General features: G+C 48.3%; 2 protein-coding genes across 5 annotated transcripts in view; one reads left to right on the forward strand and one right to left on the reverse strand.

Annotated features, from left to right (window-relative positions):
* The window catches only part of SREBF1 (sterol regulatory element binding transcription factor 1), a 28,286-nt gene extending 25,482 nt beyond the window's left edge, over positions 1-2,804 (forward strand). For both annotated transcript variants that reach the window (XM_042437831.1, XM_042437830.1), the window contains exon 19: positions 89-2,804. In XM_042437831.1, coding sequence (XP_042293765.1) covers positions 89-312 — 224 coding nt within the window. In that variant the 3' untranslated portion in view covers positions 313-2,804. The remainder of the gene's footprint in view (positions 1-88) is intronic.
* A 1,537-nt stretch (positions 2,805-4,341) lies between these two features.
* The window catches only part of RAI1 (retinoic acid induced 1), an 80,737-nt gene continuing 58,496 nt past the window's right edge, over positions 4,342-26,582 (reverse strand). For 2 of the 3 annotated variants that reach the window (XM_042437828.1, XM_042437827.1), the window contains exons 2-5: positions 20,104-25,924; positions 13,838-13,931; positions 12,815-12,864; positions 4,342-10,259 (exon numbers count right to left, since the gene is read on the reverse strand). In XM_042437828.1, the coding sequence (XP_042293762.1) occupies positions 10,245-10,259; positions 12,815-12,864; positions 13,838-13,931; positions 20,104-25,908 (5,964 nt within the window). In that variant the 5' untranslated portion in view covers positions 25,909-25,924 and the 3' untranslated portion in view covers positions 4,342-10,244. The remainder of the gene's footprint in view (positions 10,260-12,814; positions 12,865-13,837; positions 13,932-20,103; positions 25,925-26,582) is intronic. The other variant, XR_006100532.1, reaches the window with a different exon arrangement.

Genomic DNA, 26,582 nt, shown 5'->3' on the forward strand with positions numbered 1-26,582 from the left:
TTTGGGTTGTGCAGATGTTTTCGTGCAGCTGTTCAGGCTGGTCTTTGCTGTGAAGTATGTGTGTTCATTGACACCGCTTTCCTTCCAGCCAGTGAACAAGGCAGCCACCCGACCGCCCGGGAACAAGCCGAAGCCCTCCTGCTCGCCTGCTCCTACTTGCCGCCGGCCTTCCTCTTGGGGCCGGGTCAGCGGGTGGGCATGTTGGCCGAAGCCGCCCGCTCCTTGGAGAAACTGGGCGACAAGTGGACTCTCCACGAATGCCAACAGATGATCATCCGTCTCAGCAGCGGCTCCACCGTCACCTCCAGCTAGAGTTGCTGGGATCAAGGACTTGGAAAGAGTGGGGAGCGAACGTGGGGCGGTCCCTCCAAGCACACCTTGGGATGTGTTTTTGTGACGAAGCAGAGAAGGAGGGTTTGCTGATCACTGGCTCCCCCCTTCTCTCTAGGTAACTGTTACTCTGCAGGGTTGCCCTCTTACCTCCTCTAACGTCCCTCTTCCAGGTTGTTGTGTGTGCTGAGCAGACCTAGGTGACTTAAACGGGGAGGACATGAAGAAGACGTGGTGGTGGCCGATCTCTTTATGAGGCTGGGGGAGCCGATGGGTCTTGCTTGCTCTTGCTCTAAAGAGTTATTCTACCTATTGTGGGCAGGGTACATTGGAAAATGGGCAGTGCTCAGATTTTAGACTCCTGTAGGGTCAGCTGCAACTAGCTGCGAGGGTCGTTTCGTTTCCTCCCCACTCCATGTTTTGACGCTCCTAGGTGAGAACGTCCCACCCAGTGTCCATGCACGCGCATGGTTTGTGGAAGCTCGGACCATGGCTTGTGGTACCTCCGGATCTGTTGATGATTTTGCAATAGCGCCGCATCCCAGCAGCCTTCCTTTTCTCATCCTCCTCCTCCCTCCGGGAGCCTCCTTGCTTCTCCCGGATGCTGGCAATCCATAAGACAAGGGGGACCCCTGGTGGCAGCTCCCACCATTGCAGGAGGTCCATCCGTCTCTTATTCAGGTCTGAATAAGAGTTGGCACTTTGCACTGTGAACTCCTTTTCTAGAGTGGCTGGCTATTGGTCACCTTCCCCTTTGCTTCTCCATCCCGAGTGAGCCTCCAGGCCTCCACCTTGGCAGCGTGAAGTTAAGGATCTTTTTTGGGAGGTTATGGGGCAACATTTTCCCCGATGTGTAGCTATGGGAACAACGCAGGACGCATCTTTGAGAAGACCATATTGAGAAACTGCCGGTTTCTCCATCGTTTGCAAAGGGATTTGGCTAAACTGGGGTGGAAAGTGGCGGCTGGTGAATTTCCAGAAGTTTTTAATCTCCCAAATGGTTGATCACTGGAGAAAGCACTAAAATCTTCTAGGTTTTCCGCCCCCACATTACACAATTGGAGTACCTTGGATACTACTTTAACTTCCACGACTGCCTTCTGTGCAATCCTGAGATTTGCCATTTAGGAAGAGGTACTCCGAAATCTCAGCAAGAGACTTTTAGCATGAAAACAACAACCAAGGATTCTGTAGGAAGCAGCCCTGGCAGTTAAAGTGGATTCGTAGCGTTGTAACTGTGTGGTCTACTCGGCTGTGTTATTCCAGGATGAAGTTAGTGGCTATTTTACTGCATTGAAGGGGGCATTTCCAAAGGCTGTTTGGAGGTGCATATGTATTTGTTGCCCTAGTTGGCCATCTTCTTTTCTAAAAATGCCACTCACTTGCAGAAACCATCTGCTTTTACTACAACTTCATTCTGGTAGTTGTAGGAAAAGGGGGGAATGGGCTTTTCTTAGCTCTGTTTGGTTGCAAATCCTACATTGGAGCACAGTTCTGCTTTCTCTCCCCTGAGAATCTGTTAAATCCTAGGAGGGACTGTTGCTAACCACTGGAAAGGAAAACAATTCAGACCCCAATGTAGTAGCTGGACTCGACTTGCAGGGTAGGAGAAATGCGAGTATGTTCATGGATGGAATACAGTATATCTTCCTTTTCCTTCCCCTGAACCACCTCCTCCTTTCCCAGTAAGAAACAGCAACAGCTGCCCAGAGGTGAGATTTTGGGACAAGGCACACAAGGGCGAAAAAATAGTCCCTTGCACGGCATCCAAAAAGTGACACATGTAAAGCATACTTGTTCAGGAGCATGTCATTAACAGGACTCTGGCTTTTGTTAGGGTGATCTATGACTCCCTCTTTACCCTTGCATTGAGATGTCTTGATGGGATAATCTTTCTCCTATTGAAATCTTGCTCCCTAAAGATGCAGGGACCCAGCCCCAAAAGAAATTTAAGGCACCCAGCCCAGCTACTGATGGAAAAGCACACCATCCGGGGAACGGTTTTCGTGATATGCATGTACTGAAAGGGGAGAAAGAAGAGTCAGACTGGGTGAACATGAGAAACTTGTGTTAGAGAAGGGGAGACCTTGATGGCCTCACCTTGCCTTTGCTTTCTCCTCCACCCCGTAAGGCGGATTTTGTGACTTTGCCGTGTTTCCCATTGCTGTCAAGGCTGCTATTTCGTAGGGGAGAAAAACCGCCGCGGGACAGGAGCGCAACCAGAATTGCCCCCACTTGCAGGGTTTTCTCTGGTAAGGGGCCTCTGTGCGTGTGCGTATCTGTGTGTGCATTATATACACACATGCATACATAGATACAGATATACATACATGCATATAATATATTATATACATACACATCCCACTTTGCTCCGGTCTGAACCGTTCGGTCATAGTTCTTCTCTTAAAAGTTATTTTCATAGCGTGAGGGTTTTGGTTTTTTTTTGTACAGATGATTAAAAAAACCTCTACTTATTTATAAACTCTGTCTGCAATGCTTTATTGAAGGGAAGGAGAAGAGGTCTGGATTACTTTGGAAATGGGCTCAGCTCACCCTAAATTGTGGTGTAAAAACAGACTTTCTATTATAATATAGATGGTGTTGCCCCCCCCCCCAAAGTTGAAGACCATACATTTCTTCCAGAACTTGTTAGGGCTGGTGGGCAGAATTCTGGGAGCTGCAGTCGAAAAGAGGAACTGACTTCAGCTCTGTCTCTCCTTGCACCAAAAGTTACTTTTCCAAGCTCCGCTTCCATCATGGGTATTGCTAGGTAAGCAACCATTGGTGGCTATAGAGTATCTCATAAGGTTAGAGTGGGCAAAATGGAGCTACCGCAGGACTTCTTGGGTGGTTCCGAAACTCGCCTCCAAACTCCAAACCACAATTTTTCTGACTCTCGCACCCCAAAAGTGGGTGCATTAATAGCCTCTCCTTCCAGGAATAAGTGGTTCGCCCATTCAACCAGTTGCTGGACTTCCTTGCACTCAAACCAGAAGATGACCTCTGCCTGCTTCCAGTTTTGTGTGCCTTTTTTAAAGGGGAAGAATGAATATGAATATAATATATATGCCCCCTTGGAGGTTTCGAGAAACAATCATGCCCCCCTCCCAGATCTGCCCACCTCATGATTTAGACATGATTTCACTGTGTTCCACCCTCCCTAAGTATGACATTGGTGATTTTATGGCCCCCTCTTCCTCTGCAGTCTCTTCCAAGGCTATGGTTTTATTTGGTGCATTCCTGCATGGCAGAGGTTTGGACTGGATGGCCCTTGTGGTCTCTTCCAATTCTAGGTTTCTAAGCTTTCCCTGAAGCATCCAGATGATCCCTATGGGAAACAGGATCTTTGGACAAAACATGCATTTTGCTGTCTTCCAGGAGCACTCTTACGTGTTCCTAAACTCACATTTAGCAATGTGAAAGGTCCATATTGCTAGGGCTCCCTTGTTGCCAGCTCCAAGGCTCACTGTTGCAGTGAGAATAGGAAGGAATAGGAAAAGCTTCTGGCCACATTGCCACAAGCAAACTGAGGACGTCAGCTGGCAAAATGCATTAGAGCCCTATGGACGTCTCTGCACACGATGGCATCAGTACGCATATGGCTGCGAGGACATAGCCAGACACCTCTCCAATCCTTTCCAGCAATGGAATGATGCTTGAGACCAGCTATTGCAGAGATGTGGCAAGTCCAGGTGGGTTGGGTGAGTTTGGATTGCTGCAGAGGGAAGAACAATCTCAGTAATGACCAAAAAAATGCATCCACAAGTATAAGGTGGAGTTATGGCCCAATGAGCACGAGAATGCCAAGTGCACATCGGGTGTCCAGTGCACATCACAAGGGCCCAATGCACATCGTATGGGCCCAATGAGCATGAGAAGTGTTCAGTGCCCATCAGGAATCTCTGACGTTCATCAGATGTGCCCAACATGCACCAAAAACGTCCAATGCACATCAGGACATTCTTGTTGGTGCCTGGATGTGCATCTTTGCAATCTACTATCAGGGTTTTTGTTGCATTTCGGCAACATAGTCAACCTCTCCATCTACTCTATTCTTCCCACTGGAAGGGATGGCAAAGAATAAATAGTTTACTAGGGGACTCTACAAACATCCAAAACAATTGTTGAATCTTTATTGGTGTTTTTTGAATCCAAAGTCCTCATTTTTTTTCTTTCTTTCTTTTTTTTTAACTCTTAAGGAAAATAAATTTCTTTTAAGAAAGCTTGTTACACACAGTCTTCTTCAGTGTGAAGCAATATACTAAATAAGAACACTAGTTTTAACATTTACATCTTTCATATATATTATATATATGTATATGTATACATATATATACACTATAGAATGAGGCAATATATAATACACACGGATTTCGCCATTTTACAGTCATTATGTACAAGATGCCATTCAAAAGACAGCCGGGGAGTTCGGGTGGAGGTTCGAGTTCACGATGCTGTTGGAGGCGAAGGAGGTCTCAACGTGCCGCCTTGAAGGCGTACGCCTCGAAGCGGACATTTTCCTGGCCAGCAAACCTCGAGGGGCAAGCTGCGGACGCAGTGATGGATACGGCGATGGAGGGGTGGAGCGCATGAATGCGGGTACCATGAACAGATGGGTTACAAACGGACGATGGTTACTTTTGAACCAGGGCAATGGAAACCAACCAAATGGGTAACTGCACTCGCTAACCATGGATCGGGAGAGCAACGCAAGAGCAGAGAGGACTAAAGATGTATACAGTGGCTCTCCGCATTCGCTGGGGACCCCCATGAAAGTGGGAAATGCACAAATAACACTTTTTATTTTCACTTGCGAGAGCACCTTTCTAGGAATCTGTATGTCCTCCAGCACAACTCTATGGTCAACATTAGCCAGAGGTTGACCATAGAATCAAGCTGGAGAACCTAGAAATACCTATATCACTCTATATATGGTCAGCTTCCAGCAGAGTCATGCTGGAGGATATAGATTCCTAGAGAGAACGTTACCAATGAAATGCACAAATAATGAAATCCACAAAAGTCAAAGCCACAAATGCGGAGGCTGACTGCACTTCAACCAAAACGAAGCGTTGAAGCACATACAACATAAGGGCCTCATGCCTATGGCAGGCCTGGCAATTTCCATGTCCTAACGGTGACAGTGTGGTTGTCAAGTTGTTACTCTGTTTTAAACTTTCCGCAGCACTTTCTGTTCTGTAGGACATTGCAAACAAGAGTATGGAACCGATTACAACCCAACTCAGCTTTCATCCCAGTCATACAGGCAGTTTCTTGAAACAGTTACATTTTCAGTGTTGCGAGAGCAAGAACCCTATCTTCCATTCCTTTCCATTTAGGGGAATTTTTAACATTCTTAAGAGCTTTAAGTGCATGGAAGAGTTTTGTTTTTCCCCTCCCTGGTTTCTGATGCATTACAAATACATTTGGGCACAATGAATGCTTCCCCATTCCCTATGGAGTTTGCTTTCCAGGAGATGGAGGGAATTGCTGGACTGGTTCAATGGTACAATCCTTTGGGAGAGAAAGATGCACATGACTCTATGCTACAGTGTTAGCTCTCTGCTCTCCCTGTTTTCTACTTTTCCACCAAACGGCACCAACAAAGGGCCCTTTCATGAAAAGCGCACAAAGGGAGGACTCCCAAGGTGATATGTCGCAAGAGCCGCACAGGTCAGGGGACAATTTGTTTGGCTTTGGCGCACAAAAGGAGTGTAGGGGTGTGTGCTTTTCCGTAGGTAACTTGAGAGTGGCTTGGGATCGGTCTGGCCATTAAGGAGGCCTACGGGGATTAGTAGTCAAGAGAGGGAAAGGAACTTCTCTGACATCCAGGTTTTCTTTCCAACACGGTACAACCTCAGCTACTCAGTTCTGTGGGTCATTTACTGCTGGAGATTTTCTGCATCTCTATACGGTCTCTAAAATGTCTCCTTCTCTGCACCATTTTGCTCTTTGTCTTTGCTGGGAGTGGGAGTTACTCACCGCCCTTCAAAAAGCAGCTTGGTGAATGGCCCAAAAAGAATGGGATGGAAGAAAGGGGACCCTCCTGGGAACACATTGTGTGCATATCTGTTTCTGTGTATGTGTGTCCCACCGACACAATTCATGCATGCAACACAAGCAGGGAAGAGAAAGACAGAGCTGATCCCTAATGGCCTCAGGCATGGCAGGTTTGCTTTTTGGGTAGAGGAGAACTTGGATGGTATCAAAGTAAATTCGCTAAGGTTAACGTGTTGGTGTTAAGAATTAATTTGACGACACTAAAAATACTAAAGAAAATGTTGCATAAGAATAATTGGCTCCTCATCACAGCTAAAAATTCATTTCAAAGTCCTGAACATGAAATAAAGTTATGGTTGGGCAACAGCAGCAGTTCTGAGGGTCATTTCTCAGGCCTTGGAGACTTTCTTGGAGCCACGCAAGATGCCAAAAAGAGGGACATATGTCTTCACTTGTTTGGTTCTCCAAGGAAGCAGCAAGTAATTTTAGCAATTTTCTTCCTGTAACAAGAAAGGCTTTAAGAACGGCACGGTTTTCAAAGAGGAGTCAATCTTGTTTGGGCCAAAAAATGGTTGGATTGGGGAGAACAACCTTTGGTGGCAGCATGTAACCTCACTTTGTTTGGCCATGAATTAAAGCAATAGAAATTTGTAAACTATCATTGTTAATGCTTAACTATTACAATAATTCTTTTAGTAGTTGGGGAGGGGGATAGCAAATTAGGTGTTACAAATTAATAGTTAATTATTGGAAAGGAATCATTGCCATGCTCTGTGCAAAAACTGCAGGGCATGGCAGTGGGGATGGTTGAAATGCCCATTCCCAATGCTGAAAACGATAGCAAGACTGGTCCAGGAGGGGCGGGATTGGGATCCATCTCAACGTCTGGCCAAGGGGTAAGTCTTGTTGTGTTACCACTGCAGATGTGGCATTGCTTATGTGGATCCCCATACTTGCTGGGCCAGTCTTAAGCACCTGAAACCCAATGCTGAGTGTAGCCCTGGGCCACCTGTCCCCATTTATGGTGGTCTGTGGTGGCATGCTGGAACCGTCATGTGGCAGTCATTGCTCTGACAAGTAGAAATCAATATGAGTGAGTTTCTTCCTGGAAGCCACAGGTTAACAAAGCGGATGCGAGGAAGTGTCTCTGAATCAAACAGCCTGAATCATGATCTGTCAAACCCAGCCACACATGCTTTGAGAGGTTGGCACAAATATGCTGGGAGACCACAGGCAATATCCTAGATTGTGTTGGCAGAGCATAAAACGCCAAGCATTACTACACTACTTCCTTCCCCTTGTGCTTCTCACTGTTCTTCAGGTGGGGTACCCACCTCAGCAGCCATTTAGTAGCCAAGGGAGCTATATGTTTCTACAGTTAGACTGCGGTGGCAACTATATAGGCACCAGGGGTTCATTTCCAAGCAGACACCTTCTGTGGACGGCAGCCTTCCCGCAAAGCAAGCCCAAATACCTGTTCAAGCCCTGCTCAAAATGGCAACAGGAAGGGATGTCTCATTACTTGCTGTTGCCATTTTGAGAGGGACTGTGGAGGAAAGCAGATCTAGGAGGGCAGCATGAGATTCTAGGGTATTTCTAGGGGTATTTTCAGGTGTTTTCATATGTTTTGGGGGGCTTTCCGCACAATGTTGCTTTAAAAAAAAATTGGAGTTGGATTGAGAAATAGCTTTGGTTGACCGCTGTGGAGAAGTGGTCACAAAAGTGGAAGATAGGGATCACACACCAGAGATATAAAGATGATGTTCTCCTCTTGGGCCAAACATGGGTTTTCGAAGGAACCTTGGAAGGTCCAGCAGAATAAGTCCAGCTGCAAGAACAGCTGGATGTTACCTCTAAATGGCCACTGATGGGGAGAACAGCTGCAGAACGGTAAGTAAAGCACTTGCAAATCAATGGCAGGTGTGTGTGTGCGTGCGCACATTATAGTGAAGTGCCAAATCTACTAAACCCCAAAAAGAACAGATCCGGGGTAATTTGAAATTGTGTGTGTGCCTTCAAGTTGCCTGTCAACTTATGGCCATTCCATGGGTTTATTGGGGTTTTCGTAGGCAAGGGCTACTCAGAGGCGGTTTTGCCACTTCCTTCCTTTGAAATATAGCACCTGGAATTCGTTGGTGAGAAATATAGCACTTGGGATTCTCCTGTCCAAGTACTATCCACGGCTGATGATACTTAACTTTCTGGGTCAGACAGAATCTGGTGCCTATAGGGTATTTAGATCCTAATTTGTCATTGCGCCCCATGTATGTTGCCAAATGGATTCCACCCCACTTCTGTGTTGGCTATGGCATTGCCCTGAGTGTGAACAGAACTACTCAATACTTTTAGCTACTCTCAGCCAGACCAATTCCTTTTCCCTCCTTCTTTGCAATTTTGGAAAGAGTTTGTCCAGGCTTTCACCTCTCCATGAAGTTTTGCTGCAGGTGAAGTGTGCGCGACAAATCAAAGTAGACTCACGAAACAACGACTCTCCATGATGTTGAAAGGCCCTTCTGCTCTCTGCCTCGGTCTCAACAGCTTCTGGGTTTTCCTTTTGTTCCTCTTGTGAAGCAAGAGGTGTAGGTGGGAGTTGAACCCGGAGGAGGAAAATGGTAAATGATGCAGTGGAAAAGGAGGCAAGGAAAGGTGGAGGCGGCGGGGGAAAAGTCGGGCGGACAAGGGACGGGAAGCAAAACAAACGAGCGAACGAACCAAAGCGACGCGGCATTGTTTTCCAAAAAACGTCAGGGTGCTTTTTTGTTTTTTTCTCTTTTGTTTTTTACACGCTGATCACATATATATACAGAAACACACATACACGCACACGCACCGTGAGGTCTGCTGAAGGCAAAAATAGATCAGATCGGCAATAAAGACGACGGAGGGGCTTGGAGAGCTCCCGGGAGCCCCGAGAGAAAAAGACGACGTGAGCGGAAAACTATTGCTCACGGCGGCGTTTCTAGCCGGCTTCAGCCCGCTGCCCTTAGCCTCTCTGGCGTACAGAAAGAGAGTTTGGTACTGGGGTACTGTGTTTGGTACTGGTACGGATCGGGCCTGGGCTCGAGAAAGGTATCATCCACCGTGTGCCTTCCAATAAAATCTGGCCAAAGGACGCAAGTTCCAAAACAAAGGCAAGGAGTCGCATATCCTCGGGAATTCTCCGTCGGGAGAGTCGTCGGAGAAAAACAACAAGCTCCAGGCCAGGTTTTGTCAGCAGCCATGTCCCAGGTAGAGAAGATCTTAGCTTCTTAGTATTGGTTACAGCTCCTAAGTGAAGGAAGGAAGAAGGGAGGAATAAAAACCCGGAACGACGTTTCCTCTTCTCTCCTCAACCAGACCTGGGTAGCATTTGGAGAACGGACGGAGGAAGGATCGAAAACCCAGAACTGGGTGGGTTTTGGGGTTGTTGGTTTTTTTTGGCGTGGATGTGTTTGCACCAACCTGGAAGGGATTTTGGAAGAATTCCAGAGGTGGGGGATTGGAACCCGTAGCCAAAGTCCTGCGCCAGCCAGTCGTGAGATTGAGTAGGGTTCCCGGGATCAGAAGCGGGGCTGGCGTCCAGGATCCGATCAAACTGCAGAGAGGCCTGAGCAAACACAGGCGCTGGAGACTGGGGCAAGGGCCTTCTGCACGCAGCCAGGTCTGTTCACAGTAGAAGTACTATTGCAAAAATAAAAAAGAGAGGATGGTGGAGGTTGTGGGGGGAAGGCAGGGAGAGGAACGCGGCTGGATTACATTCTCTTTGCCACTCCCGTAAGGAGTTCGGTTGGGTTGCAGAGGCTGCCTGCGGCGAGGTGGTGAGGGTGCCCACAAGCAAAGTCCCACCGCCGCTTCCGCCGCTGCCATCTCCCCTCTCCCCAGGGCTGTGTGACTTTGGTGGAGACGACAATGACTTCCCCTTCTCAACCGGTGCATTATAAGGGCTGTTTCTGCAGAAAAAGAAAAAGAAAAATGAATAAAGAAAACCAAATCAAAACAACAGTACGGGAAATCAAGGCATTTAAAAATAATTGTCTACTCGGTGCCCATTCAGACATTTGAAAGGTTTGTGAGTGAAAATTTCACCCATATTCTGCTAAAAGTGCGGTAAAAGTGATTTCTTTTTAATTTTTTAAAAAGAGAGGATGCCAACGCAGAACAGCAGAAACAAAGTGATTCAAGAAGAATGGTGCAAAACCGAATAAGAACAGCTTTACTTTTGCACGATTCTTTATGAATTGCCTGGTACAGTCGGCCATCCATATCCATGGATATTTCATGGGTCCTGGCCCAAACCTCAGCGGATACCAAGGGCCCACTGTACACCTAAACATAATTTGTATTATTTGGCCCACTACCAATGAAAAAGAAGAAACATACTTAGAAATCTTATCAAAGTTTTTTTGTGGGGGGAGATGGTTAAAAGACACAATTCATTTGAGATTGCAAAACATGCAAATTTGGAATTTTGTTTGGTTTGCACAAGCTTGCGGAAAGCATTGAAACCCAGGTGGAGATTATTTCGCATGGGTCCCTTTGTCTCCACTCGGGGTCCAAAAGCCAGGACTGAGCATCTGCTTGGACACTTTAAGAAAATGCCTTGATAAATGGTTCATTTTGGAGGAGGGAGGTGTGGAGGAAAGCATGCAAACATTTCGGCTACATCCATCCAAAGCATTCCAGTCCTGGATTTGGCGGCGGCTGACCAACCGCAGAGAGAGGGCTGTGGCTGACAGCTAGAGGACTCCCTAGGTTCATTCATTGGGTATTAATTCATGTTGCTAACGCCTGCTGTGTGCCTACCCCAGTCCCAGATAAAAAATAAAAAATACGGCTCTTGACAGGCTGCAGAGATGCGTTTATGGCCCCTGCCTTTTCTTTCCTCCTTTTCCCCATTCCTTTCAAAGGGATCCAGGCATTATGCATCGCAAGGGGGCAGCAAAAATCCCATTTATGGCTCCTGCAAGCTGGCTCCTGGCTGAACCGAGTTCACAATAGCAAATGGGGCTTCCAGCCTCCCAGTGTCTCCTTGCCCTCTCCTTCTTCCATTTCGGCCTCCATTAATTGGTACCGGGAGGCCTCTCGGATCCAGCAAACGCCGACCCATTTTCACCCCGTGACCCCGCAATCCCTTCCTTCCTAGCCTTATCTTGTGCTGTTCTGTGTGCAGGCATAAATGTTGCTAATGCGCAAGGCAGGAATAGCAAATCAAGAAGGAAGCATGCAAGAAAGAGTGCTTCTGCTCTGTGTGCATGGATGGATGATATGACATACGTAGCCACAAAAAACCAATATTGTTCCCCCTTTTGTTCTCAGCCTACAATTTTCGAGCCAAAATGCAAAATGGATTGGAGAGAATTTGTTTGACTGGTTGGGGTTTTGCAACAAAACATGGAGAGAGGAGAGAAAAGGAAGAGAGAAGGCTTTATACCCTCAGCACACATAAATAAATACATATTTGAAGGTGTTTATAATGTTTCAAAGGCTATATGTTTGTGGCCGTCCAAAGAACGCCAAGCGGACTGTAGGTCTGTCAGGGAAGCACGCAATCCAGGACCATTTTGGCTTCATCTGCACTGCAGAATTAATGCAGTTTGGCACTGCTTTCACTGTCGTGATTCTATCAATCCTGTATTTCTATATACAGAAATATTATATGTATGTACATATATATATGGATTTGTAGTTTGGAGCTCTCCAACAGAGTAGGCTGAATCCCTCACCAAACTCCAAATCCCAGGATCCTACAGGATGGAGTCATAGCAATTAAAGTAGAGTCAAACTGCATTATTTTTGCAGTGCAGATACAACCCTAAGAGGCAGGTTCAGGCTACTAGTTGCCTATTGAAGGGGCTTCCTCTTTGGCTGACCGAAGGATACTCTTCTCGGTTTTGTTCACGAATGCCCATCCGTCTTCTCCCAGGTCTCCATCTGGATATCCCTTCCTTCCCCTTTCCATCTCCCTCCACATACTTTAAATTGCCTATAACCAGGTGCAACCCTTGGAGTGGGGAAGGCAGGCAGGAAGCGAGCGCCATGGTGATTAAATTATACGATTAAATTATACGGGAGGCCTGGTCAACGCCAGTGACGCCAACAACGGAGGCAAAGGAAAGGCCTTTGCTCCGGGGACTGTCTCCTATTTCTTTGAGAAGGAGGAGGGAGTAGGGGGAAAAAGGAGGACACAGCGGGAGCAGAAGTCATCCTGGAGAAATGGCCTCTTCTTCCTCTAAGTGGGTTTTATATCTGCCATCCATCGTATTGAGAATGGCCATATTGCAATTTATATGGCTGCCAGAGTGAAAACTGGGATGGGATCCTCTTTCCCAGCAAAACTGTTAAGGAAGGCGAAGGCCCCTTGGAGGACTGCAAGCCTTGATGGACCTCCAGGATTTTATTTTGGGCGGCTGCTTATGTTGGGACTCTCTCAATAGGTATTATATACAATGGAAAGCGCTTCCAAGCCAGCCGTTTCCCCTTGCTCCTATTGGTTTCTTCCCCTTACCTTATGTCTGGGGCAGTTGAGCGAGAAGGTCTCTTCGGTTAACCAACAACCTGCAGATGGAGAAGAGGAACAACACTGAATGGGGTGCATATCTGTGTCCATTCGTTCCGTTTATGACACCATCCGCATGCAATCTCTGATTTTTGGAAAGATGTTTCCCCCCATCTCTCTCTCTCTCAAACTTTGGTCCTCCAGGTGTTTTGGACTTCATCTCCCAGAAGCCCCAGCCAGCTTGGCCAAGAGTCAGGAATTCTGGGAGCTGAATTTGGGAAGCATTGCTCTAAAATGTCCTCTTCTGCACAATTCTTAGAAAAGGCAAAAACTCTGCTGTTCTCCAATCCTCTCTAGGCAGACCTTGCCCCTTTGAGCAGAAAAGGGGTGAAACTGGGATGCAGAATCCTTTCCACCCCAAAGTTTAGCAACCGTCACCCAACAGGTATTTTTGCTCCTTAAAACTAACTACATCAAGGCGACGACAATGCGCAGACCTTGTGACAACGCATGGGCTCCAAAGAGGATGCACCATACACAAGGCAAACTTCAAAAGCCATTCATTCTTAGAAACAAAGCATGAAATACAGCAAAGATACACATCCCTAATAAAATGGGTGCAATTTGACAGACTGTTTTCTGATTGAAATTCCACTCCCTGCTTGCCCTCCGAGGATGCATCTCCACTGCAGAATTAATGCAGTTTGACACCACTTTAATGGCAATGGCACCATCATATAGACTCCTGGGATTTGTAGGGTTTTTTGACATACTGAGCCTCCTCTGACTCAGAGTTCTGGTGCCATGATAAACTACGAATCCCAGGATCCCATAGCATTGAGCCATGGCATTATAAAGCCATGTCGAACCGCATTATTTCTGCAGCGCAGATGCAGCCCAGAAGGAAATCTATGAGCACCCTTCTCCCTCCTAGACATTTATTCCTAAATGAAGAGGTTTTCTAAATACACAGCATATTTTATGGGAGACACAATGCCCTTCAGCCTCCCCATCCCAAGGTGAAGATCTTACCTGTATCAATGGCACATGTGTAGTGAAAGGTTTGGGCGCACCCTTTGTGACAACAGCCGATGGTGGCTCCTATTTGCTGACAACTGGAGCATCTCTGCGATCAGTGGGGCAGAAAGGAAAGAAAAAGAAGAAGGTCCCTGTGAGATCTAGAGGCACCATAGCTTCGTTTCTGCAAAGGTAGGTTTGGTTAGTAATGGGTAATTGGCAGGAAGGTCACAATTGGGACCCAGCTTTCTCTGTCACTTAGGATCATAGAGATGGAAGGGACTCTAGGGACCATCCAATCCAACCCCATTCTGCCATGCAGGAACTCATGACCAAAGCACCCCTGAAGGATGCCCATCCAGCCCCTGCTTAAAGACCTCCAAAGATGGTGAGTCCTCCACCCTCCAAGGCCATCCCTTTCAACGTTGAACAGACCTTACATTAAAGAAGTTCTTCCTAATGTTTAGCTGGAATCTCTCTTTTTTGCAATTGGAATCCACAGATTTATATTCTGGTTTTCAGTGCAGCAGAAAACAAGCCAGCTCCATCTTCTACATGACCTTCCTCCAGATATTTAAAGATGGCTATCATGTCCCTCCTCCGACTTCTCCAAGGAAAACATACTTAGCTCCCTCAACACAACACAAACCTTCACAGGTGGTTGGTTAGATCCCATTCACATATCACAACAAGCCACGATTTGTATTAACTGTAGTTTGTTGCTTAAGCTACAAACCGGACAAAGAATGAAATGACAAACCATGGTGCACCCCTCATTTCTAGGTTGTTTCTTTTACATACCTTTTGCCATTCCCCCCCCCCCATGCTAAGCAGCTGAGAAAACAAGCCATGGTTGCAGATTCACTCGCCACAGCAAGCCATGGTTTAACTAAGCCAGAGTTTATAAGTCAGCAACAAAGCTTGGGCCTTTAAACTGTACTTTTGGCTGGTTAAGAAAACATATCTTATTATTAGAGGAGGCAGGTTTGTACATCGCAATGACCAGCTTTCCATTGCCATTGCTTTCTTCTGAGGTTTAGAGAGTATGTGTTGCCTAAGGTTATGCAGTGAGTTTCTATGACCAAGTGGGAATTTGAACCCTGGTTTCCCCAAATCCTAGTCCAACACTCAAATCATTATGCAGTATTATATCTAAAAGAACATTGTTTTCTTGGCAGGATTTCTTCTGAGGGGTGTTGCAACGGCCTTCTTCTGAGGCTGAGAGAGTGTGACCTGCCCAAGATCACCTAATGGGTTTCTAGGACTGTGTAGCTCTCCTGGAGTCCTACTCAAACAACCACACCATGCTGGCTCCTCCTGATATTCAGTGAGATTAGAACGAGTTACTTTCAACACTTATCATTACCCATCTAATAAATGTTGCTGCCTGAAGCACAGTTCCCAGAGTGCCCTTCACCTAGGGACCAATCCATGCATGCCCTGAAAATTCAAGTGGAAACCCAGCATAGATTTCCAGCTCCCATTGACATATTAGACACCAGTTGCACATCAACACTGCCCCCCCCCAATTCTGGAAATGAATGAATATTCAGGCGATTGCATGAAGGTGGCTAGGAATAAGAGACAATATTGGCAGCCTCCCCCTTTGCTGCAAATACAGGGAAAGCAGCAGCTCAACATCCGTCGCTAGCCTCTCTGCAGGGTTTTTGCTAAAGGTCCATCAATACCTGCTGCAGCGGCAATGATTCATCAAGCCTTGGGAGTCTCCATTTTGGAAGGGAGCTTTAATTCATTCCATCTGAGCTGCCTAGATCCCCCATAGGTCAGCATCCTCTTTGATACTTGAGACGCCTAAAGCTCCGCTAGCTTATTTATACAGGAGGTTCACCTGGAACAAGAGAGATCCGGGAGGGCGATAAGGAGCAAAGGAGCTTTCCTGGGGCCTCCTGCAGACTCTTCAGTGTTTGCTTTGGACACAGTCATCCCTCCATATCCATGGTTTTTGTTTAATCCACGGATTCAACCGCCATTTATTTATTTCGTTTGTGTGCCGTCTTCTCCTCGTAGGGACCCAAGGCGTCTCACAGACAAAAAAGCATCTAAAGTCTCAGTAAGATTCAATGGCAATAGCAATACACTTGTCCCTCCATATTTACTAGGGTTAGGGGCACAAGATCCCTGTGAAAAACCGCAAACAACAAAAACACCATGTTTTTACCTGGGAGGACACCTCTCTAGGAATAGTTAGGTCCTCCAGCGCAACTCTGTGGTCAAAGTCCGACAGACACTGTCCATAGAACTGTGCTGGAAGAGCTACAAATGCCTAGTAGAGTCTTCTCTCTAGGAATCTCTAGGTCTTTCAGTGCAACGTTTAGTTAAAAGTTGACCACTGAGTTGCACTGGAGGACCTAGATATTCCTAGAGAGAACATATTAATCAAATCCGTGAATAGCCAAAGCTGCAAATACGGGGGGAATGAGTGTGTATGGTGCACTAAGCAGCCTCTAAGCCAGAGGTTCTCAAACTTCGATCCTCCAGCTCTAACACCCAGAAGCCTTTGCCAGCATGGCCAATGATGACGGAATCTGGCAGCTGAAGTTCAAAACGTCTGGAGGACCAGAGGTTGAGAACCAGTGCCCTAAGCAGTTTACAACAAGACAGGTACTCATTTTTGCAACCATGGAAGGATGCAAGGCTGAGTCGACCCTGAGCCCCAGGCTGGGATCGAACTCACAACCTTGTGGCTTGTGAGTGAGTGGCTGCACTACTGACATTTAACAACTCTGCCATCAGGGCTATTGCTATTACTATTGCAATCTGTGGATAAGGCAGGCCAACTGTACTAGGTATGCTACCGCTTTGACTCCCTGCATAGCCATTCAGTGGCTGGCAGAGAGTCAAGGGGGTCAGAGAGATTTCTGGACATGTCCCCTGCAGACAGATTGGATATGCCCTTTATCACATGCTACCTCTGTTCCTGGAGGGGACATTGAACAACCAAAGCTAGCCACAATCTGACAACCTTACTGATGAGTTGCAAAGTGGCCCAAGGCAGAGAAGAGCCTGCCCACGTCTGAATACAAGAAGAGTTACTCCTTCCGCCTCGACACCCTGCAGCGTTGGGTCACCGGTGAAATACGGCCCACGTCACAAAGACCTGCTTCCTTTCCTCGCCGCCGTCGGCTTCCCATTCCTACCCATTGCAAAGATTATTATTTTTTAATTGCTTGACCTCCCTTGTCCAAATGAGATGCAGATTTTGCAGACCCACCACATGGTGAGCAAACATCACCGAACCGTCAGCGCCTCATTCTTAATTTCCTGAGGGCAGCGCTGGGCAGCGCGCCTGGTTTTTCCGAATCTTTCTCATCAGCTTCTTTGCTATTTGTTAAGTCGTGCACTCTCTTCCCTCTCTCTCTCTCTGTCTCTCTCTTACTCACTCGTTCTTCAGTTGCAACGTTCAGCAAATCAGGGGAAGGGTCCTCAACGTTGTGGAAATGGGATTTGGTTGGCAGAATGGAGGGAGAGGATCATGCCCTTGGCATTTGGAGGCTGGCGGCAGATTAAGTGTTGACTGCTAATGCTGCAAGGAATGTGGTTTTCAGACAATGTTGGGCATGGAATGGGATGGCACAAATGGCCACAAACCAAACAGGGAAAATAATGGGGGAAGGAGATGCCCATCATCCACGGCCAGCCATTAAAAGAGACAAGAAGGCCCAAACAAGGGTGCAACTTGAACCACCAAAGGCCACACACAAATGACTGTTTTTTGGATGTTGCTTTGTATTCCTTAAAAATAAATCTCAAGGCTGAGAAGTGGAAAGCATCAAACCTGAAAAATCCCACTCAAAACATTTCTGAAAAATGCCCATTTTATGTATTTTAATCTACAGAGTTTATCACATGAAGGAGGTCTGGATTTTATCCTGTGAATATCCCAGAAAGCTTGCGTAATTACGCAAAAACGTTTCACATGACGTCGCACAAAACCCTCCATTAAAGTGGTCACAAAGAAGCATCAGCATGCATCTTTTTATTTTCGGGATGCCAGCGACAATGCGTTTCCAATATGACTTTATTTGTGCAATTTCATGTGATAATCATTCACGCAATTACTTGCCATTTTCGCTTTATTTGCAGAGTGCTTTGAACGTGCCTTAATCTCTCTTTAATACCGAAATTAGCCCCAGTGTGATAAACTCTTACGTTGTACCCCACTTTGAGCTTTGGGGAGAAGTGGGCACGAAATAAACTGAGGGTAGTAGTTTTGGATGGGGAATGAGAGGATAAAGAATAACCCCTTGCACCCGATTCCAAGCAAGACATACATTAACAGTTCATATTGTCATTCCCAGCATAGAGCCGACATGATGTAGTGGTCTGAGTGTTGGACTACGGCTTTGGAGACCAGGGTTTGATTCCCTGCGTGGGCATAAAACCTACTCAGCCTCAGAGGACAGCAATGGCAAACCCCCTCCGAAGACACTTGCCAAGAAAACTCTATGACAGGTTTGCCTTAGGGTGGCCATGGAGGCACACGATGACAACGTGCCATTCCTACTTATTTCATTGCTTTGGGGATATAAGTCTATTACACCCATGTTGCCTCCCCCGAATAATTCATTAAAGTTCATGACATCAGTTTGATGGTTTACTCCCAAGCCCTGGGTAATCGGTAGCAGAAGGTGCACCATAGGGAGTCATCATGCTCAAAGCTCCCCTGTCTCCTTCCACTTCCACAATCTGCTCTATCCCCAACCATCAGTAAAGCACTACAGATCTCCACACTCCTATCAATGGCTGGTGAGGAGTTGGGAAAGGGATTGGAGAAGTGACTGGCATTATCCCTGTAGTCAGACACATCATCATCATCATCATCATCATCATCATCATCATCATCATTTTTAGCTTGCCTCTCCCTACGGATCAAATGAATGCATCATCCACAGAGACTTCTGGAGGATCCCCGCAGGTGTCAGAAGACGAGGCATTCATTTAATACCTGGCTACAGGGACATAACCAGATGCTTCTCCAGTATAAGGTATGCCACGTTGCATCCGACACTGGGAGAAAGGTGGGTTATAAATAAAGTAATCAAATAAAATACCCCCCTTTGCTCTTCACCAATCATTGGATGGCCATGGAAGGCCACAGTTGCAGTAGCACTATGGTAAGTCAAGGGGGTGGTCTTTGGTTGTCGCAGATGGAGGAGTACCAACCTTTGCAATAATAATAATAAAAGACATACTAAGGGATAAGATGGGCATACACCTGTGTATGTCGCTAACAAGAAGCTGGCTCATCTATGTCAACAGCAAAAAGAAACGGATTGCTACAAAGACGGATACCCGCTGTGCCCGATGCTCCCCTAGTACCCCACTCTCACCAAGCAACTGCTTTAATTGAGACAAGCAAACTCTGCAGCAAGGGAGAAAGGCCAGCCCTCGCTGTCTGCGAGAAAACATGTCAGATTATCAAGCACTGCAAAAACACATAGACCCCTGATCTCTGTTCTGCTGCAGCTGAGCTCCCTTCATGTACTTGTCAGATGCTCCTAAACAAGGATATACAGTGGTCCCTCCACATTCACTGGGGTTAGGGGCACAGGGTTCCCGTGAAAGTGAAATATCTGCAAATAAAAACATCCCTTTTTTAACCTGAGAGAACACCTCTCTAGGAATTTCTGTGTCCTCCATTGCAACTCTACAGCCAACATCTGGTAGACATTGACCATAGAATTCCACTGGAGGACCTACAAATACCTGTTCTCTCTAGGAATCTCTAGGTCCTCCAGTGTGACTCTATGGTCAACCTCTGGCAGAGTCATGCTGGAGGAGCTAGAGATTCCTCGAGAGAACATATCAATCAAATCCGTGAATAATCGAATTTGCAAAAGTCAAAGCCACAAATGTGGAGTGATGGCTGTATATATATGTGTGTGTGTGTGTGTGTGTGTTAATGTGTGAAGGTGGAGTTAAAAAACAAAACTGAAACCACAACTCCTCTGTAGCTAATCTATAACTAGCCAGGTGGCAGTAGTAAGATCACTTGGACTGGATCACAGTCTTTGGCCGCCCCACCATGTGCAAATAGATGATAAAATACCTCTCCATGAAGCCAAACAACACAACTTTGGTGTCCCCACTGTTACCCCTTATTTCATTCCCCCTTTCATCTCCCTCTACATTCCCAAATGTGGGCTGAGACTCTCATTCTTGCTTTGTGTAGCCATGGTGGGCGCATTGACTGAGCACTAGATAGTGCTGTGGGGTTTTTGTGCATGTGGTTTGCTCCAAAGCAAGGGAGCGACTCTTACCAAATCAGCGGCCATCTTTATTGCCTCCTGCAGTCCATAGAGCTTCCCTGCCACCAGGTAAACCCCAGCTGTCCATATTGCGCAGGCCTCGTGAACCCAGTGCTCCTGCGTATCTCCAGCAGGATCCAGCGGCGACAACTCAGCTTTGCCGCATTCGTGCCTCTTGGGTTTTTCGGCGGCGGCTGCGGCTGCTGCTGCTGCTGTTGCGGCTGCTGCTTCCTCTCCCTCTGTCCTCTCATCGCAGCAGTAACAGCTTTGTAGTTTCCTAAACATCCCCCTCGAACTGGAGCGCAGCGTGCTCTGTTTCGCTGAGTCAGCCCCACTGTCCAACCTTGGCGGCTTTCCACCCAACGTACTGGTTGCGCAATTATTATCTGTCCCTTTGAGGAGGGGAGGGGAGGGAGGCTCTTCGCTCAGCCCCTCCACTTTGATCTTGTCTTTCAGCCGCGACTTCTTTTTCGGCAGGCAGTCCTCCGGGTAATATGGCCCGCAGAGGTCCCCCTGGTCTTTGTAGTTGGCCGGGTTCCGGCACAGGCAGCAGACCAAGCAGGTGGCGTTGAGGGTCTTGGAGACCACCGGGCCGAGGTGCATTGTGGACGACAGAGGAAGGATGGCTCGGGCTTGCAGGGAGGCAGCCCCCAGAAACCCAGCCTGGGCCGACAAAGAAGAAGAAGACACCGCATGCTGGTCGTTGTGGAGTCTGGCCTCATCAGCGGGGCAGTTGACCACGGTGCAAGTGGTGACGAAATCGCCCTGCTTCTCCACCCGGACGTACGGGGAGAAGGGTGGCGCCCGGCTGTCCGGCCGCAGCCGCTTGCAGGACACGTACTTGAGCCGAATTTCGGGCTCGGCGGGGCTGAGCAGAGGGGCCTGCTGCCGGTGCCGCCTTTTGGCCCGGTTCTTACACCTCGACGGCACGTTTTGAGCCTTCCGGCGGTTGAGGTGCTTCCTTTGCCTCTTGGTGTAGCCGTTGTAGTTGGAGTGGTTGGCTCGCTGCTTCTGGCCCCTGGTTTGGGCCTGCGAGGGTCTTCCATCAGAGGCCTCGCTGTTGCCAAAGGCTTTGTCTTCAGCCTTTGGCTTTTTCCCCTCCCTTTGTTCCTCTTCCACTTTCCCTCCTCCTCCTCCTCCTCCTGCTGCCGCAGCCGCTGCCACCCCTGACTTCTCCCTGGATGGGAGAAGCAAAGCCGGGCTCAGGTGAGGGCATTTCTCCAAGCTACTATTTTTAGCAACTCGGAAGACAGCCACTTTCCCTTTTCGGTTCCTTTTCTTGGGCAGCAGGCCGACGCCGCTTGCAGCCATGCTGCCGCCGCCGTGCTGCAGCGTCTCAGGAGATGAATAGGCCTCACCCTTGAAACAGTTGGAGGACAGTTTCTTACTGTTCATTAGTTTTCCTCTGAAGGATCTGTTGTTCGGGTTTCTGCATAATTGCTCAGCGGCTGGAGCAGCGGGAGCCTTTTGTGACACGGCCTGGTTTAATGGCCTGGCTTCCCCCGCCGCTGGGGTTATGCTTGCATTCTTTGAGGCCGGCTCCCTCTCTGGTAGGGAAGGGCTGAGAGGATTACTGTGGGAGCTGCTGCTGCTGCTGCTGCTGCTATTGCTGCTGTTGGTGGGGACAGGAGAAGAGATGGCGGTGGCGGCGGTGGCAGCCACAGCCGTTTTGCAAGCAAACTTCTTCAGATTAGGGGAGGTGATCTTCTGAACGATGGCTTCCAGCTTCAAGCCTCGGCCTTTCCTCGGAGGAAGCACTTTCGTCTTCATGGCTCCCTGGAAGGCAGCCCGAGAACTGATCTTGAGGCAAACTCCGGGGTTTTCCTTGGCCTGAGGAGACCTGAGGATGGCTTCACAGAGGTTCTTGGGAGAGGGCTTCGTTTTGGCCTTTTTGGCCGACGGCATCCTTTTGAACAGGACAGGCATGACTTCTGGCTTCTCCTCCTTCACGGTGCTGCTGCCATTGCTGTTGCTCCTTAAAACCAGGTTCCTTTTTTTAGCAGGAACCGGAGGGATGAAGGCAGACTTCCTCTTCAGGGCATGGAGTGGTCTCTCGGAAACCTTGTCCACCATTTCAGGTCTGGCTTTAGGAAGCTTTACCTTTTTGCCCAGCTTGCTCTCCCTTTCAGACCTGCTTTGGGGACTCATCTTGAAGGAACCCAGCAGGTGGTGGTTTGGAAAAACTTTCTTGGGTGGTTTGAGCTGGGTATCCATAGTGCCCTTCTCTCTCTTCCGCTTTGCATTAAAGACCTCCTGAGTCCGAGTTCTGGACCGAAGGATCATGGACTGTTGATCCTTCATTTCTGCTTCTGAAGGGTTGGCTTCTTTGATTTTAGGTCCAGCAGGGTCTTCATTCGGCACAAAATTTGGGACCAGCATGGGAGACGGGTTGCTGGGCTTACCATTCGGCTTCCTAGCTTTGAACGTGGCTCTCTGTTTCAGGACACAAGCTGACTTCTTGCCCAGTTTCTCTTGAGGAGCCGAGGTCTTTGCACCTTCTAGAGGATCCGGCACCCTGGGTTCGGTCAGTGCAGTAAAGGAGCGGGTACACATCCTAGCCGGTAAGCCTTCCGCTGGAAACCGGGGAGTTTGGCCATGAGGATTCTTACTTGGCATTTCGATCAGATTGTTTGGGCCAGGGCACATGTTGGCCACCATGTCAGCTGCCTGGATGCCTGTACAAGGGCTGGACATGGGTTGGATGGGTTCTTCTCCTCCCGACAGCCTGCAGGAGACCTTCTTACTGCGAAGGCTCTTACCCCTGGATGTTGGTTCGGATATTATTGGGTTTTTTTCCAGCGAGATCGGTTTCTTCCCCACCAAGGTCACTGATGCTTCTGCCTTATCAGGGAGGGCATTTTCAACCCCCAAGGTCTCCTCCTCGGGCTTCAAGTGATGGAGAGAAGATTCAAACCAACTTTTCACTTTTGTCTCTGTGCCCACTGTTGGGCCTAAGAGGATAACGGATTGGTCGGAGAGATGCGAAGAAGGAGCGGTACTCTCTTTTGCAACAGCATTGGTTGTCTCCTCTGCTGAGCCTGGTGTGTCTTGGAGGGAAAGGGCAGGAGCATTCTCTGCTGGCTTAGGTGTGAAAGCATCATAGGTCACAGACTTTTGCTCAGAACCGGCAAGTTCACACAAAGAGGAATATTCTTCTGGTTCCAAATCAGATTCTTTAAGGTCTGGAGAGGACATCATTGGGAGTTCGCTGAAGTCTCCTCCAGAACAAGACTGCCTAGTGGTGTCTTCTAGCCATCGTTCACTGTCTGCCCTGGTGGTCTCATCGTATGCTAAGTTTTCTCCCTTGTTCTCCTGTTGCTGTTGTTGTTGCTGCTGCTGCTGAGTGAAACCTTCCATGTGCTCAGATCCAGCCGGTTCCTCTGTATCACAAAGACTCAAGCAGCAGGCATTTTTTTTCTCCTCGGAAGTCTCACTCAGTTTGCTAGAGAACAGAGTTTTGGAAAGATCTGACCCTTGGAGACTCGACCCAAGTTCTTTCCACGTGTCGCTGAGGTTTTCATCTGGCCAGTCGAAGTTCTCCATGGCACTTTCAGATCCTACCGAATTGGCTGTGGCATTCGAATAGCAGCTGAAACTCGTGGCCTCTGAGCTGGAGGTGGCCACTGAGATGTTGGGTTTGGAGTTGTAGCCTACCGAGCTGGTGGTTTTTAGGGAGTTCTTTGTCTCCGCTGTTGTAAATACCACCTGGGGGTTATCATATACCTCTTCGGTAAAATTCTTCCCATTGTTCCCTCCCAAGGCTTTGTCTAACTTCAAGGGTTCGGCAAGGGTATTGGAGTCCCCCGGATTGGACCACGGGCTTTTGACCACAGAATCCAGGCAGGTTCTGTGATTCTCCAAGTGGAAGGGGGATTTGTCGGGGTCTTTGTTTGGAGCTGGGGAATTGGCCCAGCCTTTGTCTGCTTTCTCATTGATGGCGTCTTGCAAGCCAATAATTTCAGAGGCAAGCTCCTCTTGAGAAAGGGCACTGAGGAGCAATCTGGGGCAATCTCTCTCGTTGGCCACAAACTTGGTGAAGGTCTCCAGCGGAAGACTGGTGTGGATGCTCTGGAAGGAATCGTCAGACTTTGTTGATGCATTGTCTGGCGAAGTCACGGAGCAAGTAGAGACGGACTCGGGCTTTGCCTTGGAGTTGCTGTTGACACGGGCCGGGCTGCGGCTCTGATTGCAGTAGAGGAACCCTCTTTCGAGTTGCTCCTCAGATCCACTCATATAATCAGCATCCTGGGTTTCAGCATGGACTGACTGCGGCGTGCTAAGAGGGTCTGAGTGTGGAGTCCCTGCTTGCTCAGTGGAATAATTATTACTTTCGGGGCTGCAATGCTGACCCTTGAGCTGTTCGGGTGTCCTGGGTGAATTTTTGATCCCTTTCTTCTGGGGCATCCCTGTGGATTTGGAAAGAAGCAGCTGCTGGACGGTGTTGGAAATGTTTTCGACTTGCGAGGTGAGCGCCGTCAAGCTCTGAAGACTCAGGTCCGACAAGAGGTTCTCAGCCATTTTTTCCTTCGGCAAGTTCTTGCAGTTCCCGGGGGGCTGAGTGTCTGGACTCGCCCCGTCGGTTGGCGAAGGGTTCAACAAAGGCATGAAAGAGCTGTGATCGGCGAGGCTGGCTGGGAACGCTCCTGTACTCAAAGACTGCTGGCTGTATTGAAAGTTCTCCAAGTTAGGCATCAAAGGGGAAGGAGTCGAACTGTAGGATGGAGATCTACCAACGGAACGGGCCGGAGAATGACTGGAACCGGGGCTAAAAGTTTGGTAATACTGGTCTGGTGTCCTCACAGGTGCATCCGCTTGGCAGTAGCTCTGTCCTGGCTGATTATAATGTTGGTATTTTGCAAGGTTTTGATAATGAAGGGCCTCCTGAGCATGGTGTCTGCCTTGCATGGATTGCTGCTGTTGTTGTTGTTGTTGCTGCTGCTGCTGCTGTTGCTGCTGCTGCTGTTGTTGGTCGTAACTGATTCGGTTAGGCTGGTAGCCATGTAAGCTCTGGACCCGTTGCCCAGAGGACAGATTAGCGGCATTCCCGAGACTCCGTTCGTGAGGCGGCGGCGGCGGTGGTGGGGCCGAGGGAGCATTGCAACTTTTGTAGGAATGAGCCGCTTGGCTCCCGCTTTGGACAGAGGTGTATGTGGAGGAGGCCGGGAAGGACTGCGAATGTTGAGTAAAGTGAGCCCCTTGTGGAAATGGCATCGGAGAAGATACCTCATTCTGGATTTTCTGCCTCGGGAGCTTGGGATAGCTCAAAGTCGACGGTGGCGGCGGAGGCGGCTGCTGGAGGTGCAAGGAGTGAGTCCGGAAGGGGAGCTGAGGGCCCGGCTCGTGGTATTGCCTGCTTCCCGAAGGAGCGGCCGTCTTTTTCATTAAGTTTTCCTCGTATTTGGCCACTCCTCCGGGCAAAGGTTGCGGAGGTTGCTGCGGCTGAGGCGAACCCCAGCCTTGCAAGCTCTCCTCGCCGGAATAGCGGGCCGGGTAGGGGCTGTTCTCCTGGATGGCGTAGCTTGGGAAGGACGGAGGCCGACTAGGGATCGCCTGGCCCCGCAAGGGCTTACTCCCACGGTGGTATTTGTCCACGGCGCTGTTTTCCCCGTAGCCTGGGTACGGCAACGGCGGCGGCGGTGGCTGCGGTGGCTGGGGCTGACTATAGTACTCCTTGGCTACCAGCCTCTGGCGTTCGCAGTGCGGCCCAGCCTGGCTTTGATGCCTGTAATTCTCCAGGCGTGATGAATCTTGCGCCGAAGTCGGCTGGTAGTTCGGCTGGTTGCCATGGAAACCACACCTTTCGCGGAAGGACTGCATGGCTGGGCCTGGATATCTGCGGAGAGAGAGAAGAGAGAAGAAGATTCAAATGAATGGATACATACATACATACATACATACATTTCCCTCATCCCTTATTCCCTCCTTCCACCTTTTCACCTTGCTTTTTTTTTATCCACCGATTCCACCATCCATGGCTTGAAAATATTGCAAAAATAATATAAATTCCCAAAAGCAAACCTTATTTTTGCCATTGTGTCGTGTGTAGAGACTGGCACTACCATTGTGTAGTGTGCCCAGATTGGTAATATTGTTACATAGTGTGTTGAGATTGGCACTATCACTGTGTAGAGACTGGCACTATCATTGTGTAGTATATTGTGATTGGCACTATCGTTGTGTAGTGTGAATGGTGCTGGAATATAGTATGAGTCCTCTCACGCTATTTATGCACTGATTTAGTAATGTAGTGCTCTGCACATTGGGCTACAACTTTAGAAACCAGGGTTTGAATCTCCACTCAGACACTGAATTTCTTTAGGACAAGTCACACTTTCTCAGCCTCAGAGAAAGGCAACAGCAAATCCCCTTTGAACAAACCTTGCCAAGAAAACCCCATGATAGGTTCAATTTGGGGTCGCCATAAGTCGGAAAGGACTTGAAGGCGCACAACAGACAAACCTTTGCTTTACATAGCCACTTGGAGAGATTAT

This window comes from Sceloporus undulatus, chromosome 8 (assembly GCF_019175285.1).
Source record: "Sceloporus undulatus isolate JIND9_A2432 ecotype Alabama chromosome 8, SceUnd_v1.1, whole genome shotgun sequence".
NCBI lineage: Eukaryota > Metazoa > Chordata > Lepidosauria > Squamata > Phrynosomatidae > Sceloporus > Sceloporus undulatus.